Source organism: Barbus barbus, assembly GCF_936440315.1.
Source record: "Barbus barbus genome assembly, chromosome: 29".
Classification (NCBI taxonomy): domain Eukaryota; kingdom Metazoa; phylum Chordata; class Actinopteri; order Cypriniformes; family Cyprinidae; genus Barbus; species Barbus barbus.
In genome coordinates, this window is record NC_136757.1 from 5,749,973 (window position 1) to 5,762,306 (window position 12,334).

Consider the following 12,334-nt stretch of genomic DNA (forward strand, 5'->3'; position numbering starts at 1 on the left):
CCCTTCAGAACAAGCTGTCTCAGCTCTCCATCCCCACCTCCATCTGTCAGTGGATCACCAGCTTCCTGACAGACAGACAGCAGTTAGTAAAGCTTGGTAAATCCATATCCAGCACTCGTACCATCAGCACTGGAGCTCCTCGGCTGCGTTCTCTCCCCACTGCTCTTCTCCCTCTACACCAACGACTGCACATCTAAAGACCCCTCTGTCAAGCTCCTGAAGTTTGCAGACGACACCACACTGATTGGCCTCATTCAGGACAGTGATGAGTCTGCTTACAGACAGGAGGTTAAGGAGCTGGCTGTATGGTGCAGTCTTAACAACCTGGAGCTGAACATGCTCAAAACTGTGGAGATGATCATTGACAATAAAACGCGGAAGTGTCCACGCTTGCTTAGTTTTTTATTTATCTAATTTTTTCATTTAAAATTTGCACATATCAGACCTGTACACACATAATTGTCTAGATTATATATTGTGTTTTTGCTGTTTTGTACATTGCCTATTTGGATATTTGTATTATTCTTTATTATCTGTGTCCTGTCCTGTTGCAGTCTCTCTGTTGCACTGTGGAGCTTCTGTCACTACAACAAATTCCTCGTATGTGTAAACATACTTGGCCAATAAAGCTCATTCTGATCTGATTCTGATTCTAACCTTCTCTTTTTAAATGCTTTGGTAAGTTCTAGAATATTTTATAAAATTTTATAGTATTTATTTGAATTAAAAAAGGAGGTTCAATGTTTATCCTTGTATTATTCAACTGGTTGAGGTTGATATGGGATTTAGTAATTAGTAATAATACTTTGAGAGAGTATTTACTACAGTAATCTAATTACATTGAAGATGTAATTAGTAGCTAGTAATTAATTACTTTTTTAGAGTAACTTACCCAACACTCCCCATATACAATAGCAGTTGACTTGTATACATATGGATCATATCTGTCTCTGTTTTTGCTTTATAAAACACTGTCAGATTACAGCATCTGTAGCGCTGGACTAAAATAATACATGAAAATACTGAATCGGAGTCATGACATTTTTGCAGACCAAGGCAAACCTCTCAAAGTATACTCAACATTGCATATAGTGTTACACAGAAAATAAAAAGAAAAGAGCAGGCGAGCCACAGGCCGCAGCTTCCATGACTGTTTTCACTGATAACACGGCTTGGCTTGAATTCCCTTCGGATTGTTGTCTGCTCCACAAATGACTTTACAGCTTGCCGTGTCCTAACCGCCACATTCTGTACATCTGCTGAAACTTGCCACTGCAGTATTTTAAAGTGTGAGATAACATTTGTGTTTATAGTACCCATGTTTCTGTGTGTGGGTGTGGAGAGTTTTGCTAGACATTCCAGGAAACAAAAGAGAGTGAATAGGGATTAAAATAACAAGACAGATTTGTCTTTATGCGTCTGTTCATTTTGATTGAAGTAATGTCTTTTTTTCCTGACAGAGGGATATTTTTGGACACCATTCTGCCACGATATGATGTGAATGGTGTTCGGCCGCCCATCGGTCAGAGAACCAGACTGAGCAAAGGAGACATCGCACAAGCACGCAAACTTTACAAGTGTCCAAGTAAGAAAATTACACACATAAACCGTTCAGAATTACAGAATGCTAAAGTGTCACATCATCATCCTTCTGTTTAAGTGAAGTGACATACTGCCAAGTATGGTGACCCATACTCGGAATTCGTGCTCTGCATTTAACCCATCCAACGTGCACACACACAGCAGTGAACACACACACACACACACACACAGCAGTGAACACACACACACCGTGAACACACACCCGGAGCAGTGGGCAGCCATTTATGCTGCGGCGCCCGGGGAGCAGTTGGGGGTTCGGTGCCTTGCTCAAGGGCACCTCAGTCGTGGTATTGAGGGTGGAGAGAGCGCTGGACATTCACTCCCCCCACCTACAATCCCTGCAGGCCCGAGACTCGAACCCACAACCTTTGGATTACGAGTCCGACTCTCTAACCATTAGGCCACGACTTCCCCCAGGAGAATAAATAAGGAGAAGCTCCTTTCAGACTCGATAAGAGTAAAAGATGGTGAAGATAGAAAATCTGGGTCATTGGAAACTGTAAGCTCATCATGAAAACAGGTCTAGACAGCAAAATCATGCAAAAACAAAAATCTCAGTCAGTGTTTTTTAATTTTTTTCCAGTAAAAAACAAAACAAAAAAACAAAACACCTAAATAAATGAATAAAATATATATTTAACAATTTAACAATACAAGGATAGACATGAAAATGCTCTTATAATTATTTCAAATAAATGTTGTGACGAGTCGGCTGCCTCCCCCCTGTCCATCATCACCACCCCGTCCCGTATTCGCCGCCCTTCACCAGGCTCCCGACGGGAGTGGGTGTGTGAGAGAGGAGGGGCGCTGAACACGCAGGGCTGGCGGCGTGTGATGAGGCGCACCTGACGTGAATGGAGCCTCATCACCGCCGCCGTTTAAACGCCGAGCGCGCCTCTCCTCGAGAGACCGGTCTCTTCCCCGTGCATGCACGCTGGTGTCCTCGTGGGTCCAGGAAAGGGAGCGTAGAGGGAACTACCTGCCGCCGTCAGAGACGCGAGCGGCCGGACCCGCAGTCCGGCCGACACTGCACCCGCGATACGGCCGTCGGGCAAGGAAGCCGGGCCGTGGAATCCCGTCGAGCACCCGGGGATGAAGGAGATGGACGAAGCCGCCACAGAAGCCGCCGTCACCCGCGCCCCGGGACCTCCAGACGGGAGCGCGTGCGGCCGCCGGACTCCGCCCCTTACCTGGACCCTTCCCTCCTGAACACTGCCCTCCTTCACGAGCCCCGCAGCACAACGAGGACACCAGATCCCTGTTTATTTTGGACACTTTTCCCCCTTTGGACACTTTATTTTAAATATTGTTTAATAAAAACCTCTCTGAGGCTTGACGCCACGCCCACTGTGTCTGTCGTTGGCTCCTCCCGCCACAATGTATAATCGCCTAAATTATTCTTGAACTGACCAAAGTATTTAAAGGGAGAAGGTTACATTTAAAATTATGCATTTTAATATCATATGTCATATTTTGATGTAAAAATTTTCTAGTCTGTTTAATTCACTTACATTAGAAGTAACTGTAATTAAATTACAGAGAAATGAAGAGTAGTCCCTCTACTTGTTCAAGAGAAAAGTAATTAAATTACAGTAATTAATTGCTTTGTAATGCATCACACCCAACACTATATACATACAGTACATACATAAGCAAAATCCTCAGAATGACCACCGATGGCACATTTTGTTAAAGGATATAAATATTAGATATTTTAGATATTTTTATAGAAAACAAGATAAAATCCTGATGAAAAACTTTTTTTTTTTTGGTGTGTCATTTGCCCCCATTTCGTGTCTTGGGTGGTACACGCTGAGATTATGTTGTCTGGAAATAACATGGCATCCACAATTGATGTGGTGCGGTATCTTGGCGACGGTCTCTGTGACTCCTGGCTCGGGAAGGCAGAGTAAACACTGGTCAAGCACAGGAAGTTTGTAATTTGTCTTCTTTCCCTGATAAAACAGAGGAGAGAACGCTTGCTTTCTAGGAGACAGCAACTAAACGCAGTACAAGGGGGTCAAGACATTTTTCACATAAACTTTACAGAGATATTCAAACACACACTACCAGTGAGTGAATGAGTGTAAACCTTCAAGCAAATACGTCCAAACCAGTGGTACTTAAAAGCTTTTAAAATGTCTTAAATGTGGTTTTGTCAAATTTAAGATCATAAAAAATCATTCAAAATTAAATAAAAGCAGGGAAAATAAGATGTTTGCACTTTGGAGAACATGTCATGAAATAACACCACAACGTAATGTGTATGAAAAATACATATTAATAATGTTTTATTTTATTTTATTTTACCCCACTCCAACAGGGCAATCAGGACCCCAGTGTAAAGCAGACTGTACATTATCCATGACATTTTCTGAATATGTTATGAAACTGCTGATATTTTGACATTTAATGAAGCAATGCTGGTTTGCCATTATGACCACCAGAGCGTTTAATTACCCAGCTCATGAAATACAGTGTGCTGCCTGTGAACTGTTTCATTTTAATTGCAAACTGAATATAAATCATTAAAATTAAATAAAAATATTAATGCATAAAAACAGGAACCGTGATGCAGCCTAAACCGAATAGTAGCCTTCAAAAGGCTGCAATTTAATTACATATTTATTTAATTAAAACTATTTAAAAAGTGTAATTAAAACAAGTTCAACGTAAAAACGCAGCCTTGTTCTACTGGCTTGTGAGTGCAGTTGGCAATTAGTGAATACCGCACATTTATACCAAATGATTGCTGTTGATGAATTATGACAATGTTTACTGTGAACAGCTCAACAAGGTACATTTTCAAGCCCTCTGGAGGGAAAGTTAGGGAGAAACTTGGCTGCTAGATGACCAACCATTAAACCCGTCCTAAATGGATTTAAAAAATGTCTGGTTGTTAATCAACTTTATATGCATTTTAGTAAGAAAAAAATAAATGCATACGATTTTGCTTGATATGTTGGGGAAGAATCAGATATATATGATTATTTTCTTTTCTTTTTTATTTAAATCTTTATTTTATTGTCAGTATTGTGTGTCATTATTTTTTATATTATTTTATTTTTTAATGTTTTATTTCATTTTATTGTCAGCATTGTAAGTGTCATTATTATTTTCTATATTATTTTATTTTTTTATGTTTTATTTTATTTTATGGTGATCATGTAATCCTGTATGTGTGGTGTTGTAGTGCCTCTTTTTATTGTCAAGAAGGTTCATGTCAAAATCATTATTATTTTATTTTATTTTTTATTTTATTATTTTTGGTAATTTATGCAAGTTTTATTATTTAATGTTTTATTTTATTTTACTTTGTGTTTTGTCTTTTTTAGATGGAATTATACTACGTCAGACTAATGTTTCATGTCTATTTATTTAGTCAATTAGTTAGTAGTTGTGTGATTAAGCAGGATAATGTACAAAATAATGGGCTGACAGGGTAATCAAGACCCCAGCATAAAGCAGGCTGTACATTATCCATTACATATGTTATGTTTTATGAATATGTTATGAAACTGCTGTTGTTTTGACTTTTTAGTGAAGCAATGCTGGTTTGCCATGTGTATTTCCATAGTGACCACCAGAGCGTTTAATTACCCAGCACATTTAATAAAGTATGCTGCCTGTGAACTGTTTCATTTTAATTGCACGCAGCACCATATAAATGAAAACTCTTTTGATTTGAATTTTGCATCGGTTTTATTTCCTTCTCTTGCTCTTTGCTGTGAATATCAGGCAGGTGTGTAACATTAGAAGCAGATGTGCTTCATAACATGAAAGTGCTCAAGGCACACACTGTGAAAGACAATCCAGACTTTTTTGTGGTCTTTTGTCTTTGTTGCATTCTGTGACGCACAACAATGTTTTATATACAGGCAGCGTACTGTCTCTGTGGACCGTTGTGTAACTGATCGCATCTTGTTTATGTGTAATGAACTGTTCACATCTTAACCCTTCTTGAACACTGACAGCTCATGACCTTTCATTCTGTCTTTCTTAGGATGTGGAGACAGTTTGCAGGAGAGTAGTGGAAACTTCTCTTCACCTGGTTTTCCCAATGGTTATTCAGCATATATGCACTGCATATGGAGAATTTCAGTCACACCGGGAGAAAAGGTGAAGAAGCGCTGGTGAATCACTTTGATTAGCTGCTGTGAGAGATGTTTTTAGGCCTGTGGACAGTTTATGGAATTGAGTAAATTGTGATATTGGTCCCACATAGAGTTGGGAAGTCCAGTTCATTTTAGTTACTCGGTTTGTCCTCACAGTTGTTTTCAGTGAATCAGTTTTCAGAGTCATTACTGAAATGTGTTCACAGAGATTCCCACAAACCATTTTTAAACAATTTTTTCACATACATTACCGCATTTCACAGTTTCAGATTACAGTGAAAAAAGTAACCTTTAAAACCATTTTTTACTCAGAAATTGCTAGTAAATTGCACAATTAATAGCAAAGAAGTGACAAATAAACAGTGTTGGGGATAACATATTACAAATAGAGTGAGTTATGTAATAAGATTACTTTTTCAAGTAACTAGTAAAGTAACAAATTACTTTTAAATTTACATTGAAATATCTGAGTTACCTTTTCAAATACGTAACATTAGTTACTTTGTTTTTCCATTTATTCACTGACAGCTCTCCTGTCCCTGTGTTGAGAGGAATTGGGAGTGAGAAGCTAAGGTTTATTAATTTCACTTTTGGTGTCAAAGGGCCTTTACAGTTGCCAAAAATAGAACTTTTTTGTTATTAAAAAACAAATAAGCAAACCTAGCCAAGGTAACAAAAGGAAACACGAAAGTAACTTAATTAACGCTTTACTTTCCATAAAGGATAACAAAGTAATGCAATTGGTCACTTTTTTTATGGCGTTACACAATACTGTACTGCATTACTTTCCATAAAGAGTAACTAAGTAACATAATTGGTTACTCTTTAATGGAGTAACGGAAAACTGTAATGCATTGCTTTCCATAAAGAGTTACTAAGTAATGTAATTGGTTACGTTTTTATGGAGTAACGCAATACTATAATGCATTACTTTCCATAAAGAGTCACTAAGTAACATTATTGATTACTCTTTTATGGAGTAACACAATCCTGTAATGCATTACTTTTTATGGAGTAACGCAATACTATAATGCATTACTTTCCATAAAGAGTAACAAAGTAACATTATTGATTATTCTTTTATGGAGTAACACAATCCTGTAATGCATTACTTTCCATAAAGAGTAACTTAGTAATGCATTTGGTTACTTTTTTATGGAGTGATGCAATACTACAATGCATTAATTTCCATAAAGAGTAACAAAGTAACATTATTGATTACTCTTTATGGAGTAACGCAATACAGTATTGAATTACTTTCTATAAAATGTAACTAAGCAAAACAATTGTTTACTCTTTTATTGAGTAACACAATCCTGTAATGCATTACTTTCCATAAAGAGTAACTAAGTAATGCAATTGGTTATTTTTTATGGAGTAACGCAATACTATAATGCATTACTTTCCATAAAGAGTAACTAAGTAACATTATTGATTAGTCTTTTTTATGGAGTAACGCAATACTATAATGCATTACTTTCCATAAAGAGTAACTAAGTAACATTATTGATTAGTCTTTTTTATGGAGTAACGCAATACTATAATGCATTACTTTCCATAAAGAGTAACAAAGTAACATTATTGATTACTCTTTATGGAGTAACACAATACAGTATTGAGTTACTTTCCATAAAGTGTAACTAATTAACACAATTGTTTACTCTTTTATGGAGTAACACAATCCTGCAATACATTACTTTCCATAAAGAGTAACAAAGTAACATTATTGATTACTCTTTTATGGAGTAACACAATCCTGTAATGCATTACTTTCCATAAAGAGTAACTAAGTAATGCAATTGGTTACTTTTTCATGGAGTAACGCAATACTATAATGCATTACTTTCCATAAAGAGTAACAAAGTAACATTATTGATTACTCTTTATGGAGTAACGCAATACAGTATTGAATAACTTTCCATAAAATGTAACTAAGTAACACAATTGTTTACTCTTTTATGGAGTAACACAATCCTGTAATGCATTACTTTCCATAAAGAGTAACTAAGTAATGCAATTGGTTACTTTTTATGGAGTAATGCAATACTATAATGCATTAATTTCCATAAAGAGTAACTAAGTAACACAATTGGTTACTCTTTTATGGTGTAACGCAATACTGTAATGCATTACTTTTAAAAGTAACTTTCTCCAACACTGCAAATAACATGGTAAATTAAACATGAAATTTTAACGTAGAAAGAGTGAAATTTGTATTTAAAATGTTTGTTTATTTGTTTTCTTGGTAAAACGTACTCCAATAATCTGTTTTACTTAGAACTTCATAATAAATATATATTTTTACCATTTTAGAGGCTTGATTGAAGAAAATATTCCATCAAATATTGTTATTTATGTTTCTCACTATATTGTTTTACTTTAAAACAAACATCCTGATTACAGTAGAGTAATTTATACTCTGCAAAATGATTTAAATTGTTAAAAAAAATTATTAAAAAAAGATTTCCAACTGTCCTCCAGTAACAATTAACTAAATTTTCTTCCCTAAGATTGTTCTGAACTTTACATCTATGGATTTATACCGGAGTCATTTGTGCTGGTATGATCATGTGGAGATCAGAGATGGATATTGGAGGAAAGCACCACTGAAAGGTTTAAGATGAACGCCTGACATTTCAAAAGAACAATATGAGCAAGTCAAAGTGAATCTTAATTAGTTTTGAGTTATTTGTTTGTACCTCTGTATGCAGGTCGATTTTGTGGGGATAAATTACCGGAGCCGATCGTCTCTACAGACAGTCGCCTTTGGATTGAGTTTCGCAGCAGTAGCAACTGGGTGGGAAAGGGCTTCTCTGCTGTTTACGAAGGTACCCGCATGCAACCAAATCAACAACTATCAAATATTATAAAACAAGTGCTAGTTGGCATTGAAAAAATGTATGAAGGAGTACTATATTACATGTGTGTACATACAGTCTCAAAAAATGTGCCTTTAGCTCATACCATTGACATTTTCGTGTAAACCTTCATATATTTAATAATTTGCAGCAACAGTTTCTTACTTGCCTTGAGTTTCATATGTCGATAGAGCTGCAAGAGGTTGTGAGCAAAATTAGCCCAAAACACAGCAGCAATTTCATGGCTACGGTCTAGGGCAAATCCAGAGTGCTCAAAATAGCATGTTAACAGAAAACACTGTCAAATTTGTTCGTAATAAGTGTTTTGGCCCACAGACCTAAATCCAACCATAGCTGAACTACTGAATTACTGAGTTTCCATTAGGTGAACACCTAACAATATCCATTTCCAGTTGTTCCTATTGTGAAAGAAGTAATTGCCATGCTTTACTGTCTTGTTTGCACTGTAATCTTTTATCTTGCAGCTATTTGCGGTGGGGAGGTGAAGAAAGACAATGGACAAATACAGTCTCCGAACTACCCAGACGACTACAGACCTAACAAAGTGTGTGTGTGGAAGATCACTGTGGCTCAGGGTTACCATGTAGGCCTTACCTTCCAGTCGTTTGAGGTATGATTAAAAAAAGTTATTACTGCATTATAAGCATGTAATTAATTGCTTATACACTGTTATAGTGTTAGAGTGTGTCCTAAACAAGAAAAGACAGTGTATATCTAGAAACAAACATTAATAGGACTGAAAAAAATGACTCTGCAGACTAGGGATTGCTAAAAATGTAAAAGGAAGACCCTTACATCAGTCATACCATTCTTTGATTATATAAACTGAGTATACTTAAATGCTGAGGATTTTTCAATCACTTTAATTTATTGTTTGTGTTATTCGTCTGGCTGACTCTGATTTTGTCGTGTCATTGCATTGGCTCTGGGTTTGGTTTAGATTGTCTCTAACCAGCTGGTGTAAATAAACCCAAAACTCCCCATGATCTTTGTCTTTGGAACGAAGAGATGTTGCGGATCTGTAAAAGAAAAGGGGGGAAACATTCAGCGTGTTTTCCACTTGATTTTTTTAAAGATGTTCTAGACCTTGATGCAAAGGTTGGTTGCGGTCATAGCTGGTTGCTATCAAATTTGAATGGCATGCCTTGCATTGAAAGAAAATAAATGCTTTTCAGGTCTTTCAGGTTTAAATTTACTTTTTTCCATTTCCTTTTTCTCCATTATCTTTCCTCTTTTCAATCCAAGATCGAGAGGCACGATAACTGTGCGTACGACTACCTGGAGGTTCGAGATGGGAACTCAGAAAGCAGCCCACTGTTGGGCAGATTCTGTGGTTATGACAAACCCGACGATATTAAATCCAGTTCCAACCAGCTCTGGATGAAGTTTGTGTCTGATGGTTCTGTCAACAAGGCTGGATTTGCTGCTAATTTCTTCAAAGGTGAGGTGGACGTTTTGGCTTTTTGGTTTCATCTTGGATTTGATCTATGGAAATTTCATAGGAGTGATGATTGGCTTTATAGTTTTAAAATTATAGTTCAACGTTTTTGAAATTCAGGAATGCACATAAAATATTTGGCCAATAACCAACATGATGAAAAATTCAAGGAAAGAACAAGAGAATCCCTGATAGTATATTAGCACTCAATATCTCCAAGATATTAGATATTAGATATTAGCATCGCTCCTTTAAGGTACTGTAACTCAAATTCTGATGTTCTTGTTGTTGCAGAAATGGACGAGTGCTCCAGACCCGACAATGGTCGCTGTGAGCAGCGCTGTGTCAACACGCTCGGTAGTTACAAGTGTGCCTGTGACCCTGGGTACGAACTGGCGGCAGACAAACGGAGTTGCGAGGGTTAGTATGTGAACAGTTCAGTGCTGGATACGAGCCAGAGCAATATTTATGGCAGCATCGAGGGAAAGTTGTACACTCTTAGAAAAGTCTGTCAAAATAGGGCCCAATATTCTAAGATAAAGTAATATAAATGGTAATATAAAGGAATTTTCCGTATTCATTTTTCATACATGTTTTACCCATATTTTAAATTATGCATTGCATTGTGTTGCTTTTTATGCTTAAAGAAAATGTCCTTAAACTTAATGGATAATGTCCTGGCAGAAAATTACCAGTACATTTTCCATTTTTATATGGATTTGTCTCACAGTATACGAACAAATAACGCTAACTCTGTGTGTGTGGTAATAAAGGCAAGTTTTAGGGCAAAGAAAGTTTTTAAAGACCATATGTCAATTCCACAAAAATCTTCTTAAAAGGAGTTAAGAATTTTCTAAGAAACTAAAGTTCAGTTCCTGAAAAAATCGTAAGTTCTCAAATATGTTCTTAAGAACGTGTATTTTTTTTTCCTCTTAAGAAATAAATGACAGGCTTTTGTGTTATCTTGATTATACAGTGGTTCTTGACAAAGACTTGCTGATCATCTCAAAAGCCAAGATGAGCTGCATGCAAATTACCATAATAATCAAAATCGTAATGAAAATTGCTGTGATTATAAAATTAATAATAATGTCTGTTTTCGTAGTGTTGTTGTTGAATTTCAAATTTGGCAAAAAGACACATTACACATAACTGACCAATCTTTCTTTACGTCATCGATCAATGGTTTTTAGAGTGTTCGTGCAGATTCCTAGTAATATATGTATTCTATGTAGGTAATGTTATGTTATGTAATGCTTAATATTTGAAACGACCAGAAAAATTCAGTTAATAAATCAATAAATTCAATTTAACATCTTACCTATAGGAATTTAAGACAAGTTTAATGTTATACTAACATTTAGAGGTTATGTGCAAGGATTTTTACCATTCTTCTCAAGAATTCAAATTATTCATACAATATTTTGTATAAACTTAGTTACTTTAGTTTAGCAGTTAAGAAGAATTTTATTTTTAAGAATGTTTCGTGAATCCACCTCCAAGAAAATGTTTACCTTGACCCATCTTGAACATTTAAAGACGAAGCGAAAATTTCTGAGCCACTAATGTCATCACACAGGATTGAAAAAAAATGAATTAATTTCTAGAACACACCGCTTATCTTCTATTGGATAAACAACCAGATAGCCCCATCCCAAACTCACACCATTGGCTTGGCGGGTTGGTCAGGGTTCTCAAACAAACATCACTTTGATAGTTTTGATAGCATATTTACACTTTTTGGGGGAATCAACCTACAAAATGCTTACCTATGCATATTAATCTGAGATAAAAGAAAAAAGCATTTTAATAAAAAAAAAAAAAATCACACTTTCCCTTAATTACTGAGTGCATGTTTTGAGCAGACAGCTACACTGACCTCATTCTGCCTCTAGTGGACAGTCTGTGCTACTGCATCCTCTTAATTACTACTCCTGCTTGCACTGTTGACATACCGCCGACATCTGTTTTGTGCTATTGGCTCGGGGCTGCCAGCAAGTTATGAGCACCTTCCTCACATTGGCAGCAGGCTACCTTCCTCCGCACGACACTTACAAAGCGCTGCTCTGTTTTTTGAGCGGCTGGAAATTCTGCTGAAGTTTGAATCTGTTTATATCATATTCTTCTCAAACAAAGTGCTACAATACAGTTGGGGTTAAGGGTCAAAGCATTCGTAGGTACAGTGTTGTCCAATAGCTAATGTCTCTCATTATATTATCAGCTAACGTCTGGATGCGTGAGGCAGTTGCTAGGACTGCATGTACCCTGCGGCTGCTATATTGAGCAAAAGTCTGTTTGTT

The 12,334-nt window shown here is 36.5% G+C and overlaps 1 protein-coding gene across 1 annotated transcript in view; it reads left to right on the forward strand.

Annotated features, from left to right (window-relative positions):
* LOC306849419 (bone morphogenetic protein 1-like) overlaps nucleotides 1-12,334 on the forward strand; it is an 84,084-nt gene that overhangs the window by 55,322 nt on the left and 16,428 nt on the right. Inside the window, exons 7-13 of the mRNA XM_079384421.1 lie at nucleotides 1,461-1,585; nucleotides 5,606-5,721; nucleotides 8,228-8,330; nucleotides 8,429-8,545; nucleotides 9,061-9,206; nucleotides 9,842-10,037; nucleotides 10,329-10,454. Coding sequence (XP_079240547.1) covers nucleotides 1,461-1,585; nucleotides 5,606-5,721; nucleotides 8,228-8,330; nucleotides 8,429-8,545; nucleotides 9,061-9,206; nucleotides 9,842-10,037; nucleotides 10,329-10,454 — 929 coding nt within the window. The remainder of the gene's footprint in view (nucleotides 1-1,460; nucleotides 1,586-5,605; nucleotides 5,722-8,227; nucleotides 8,331-8,428; nucleotides 8,546-9,060; nucleotides 9,207-9,841; nucleotides 10,038-10,328; nucleotides 10,455-12,334) is intronic.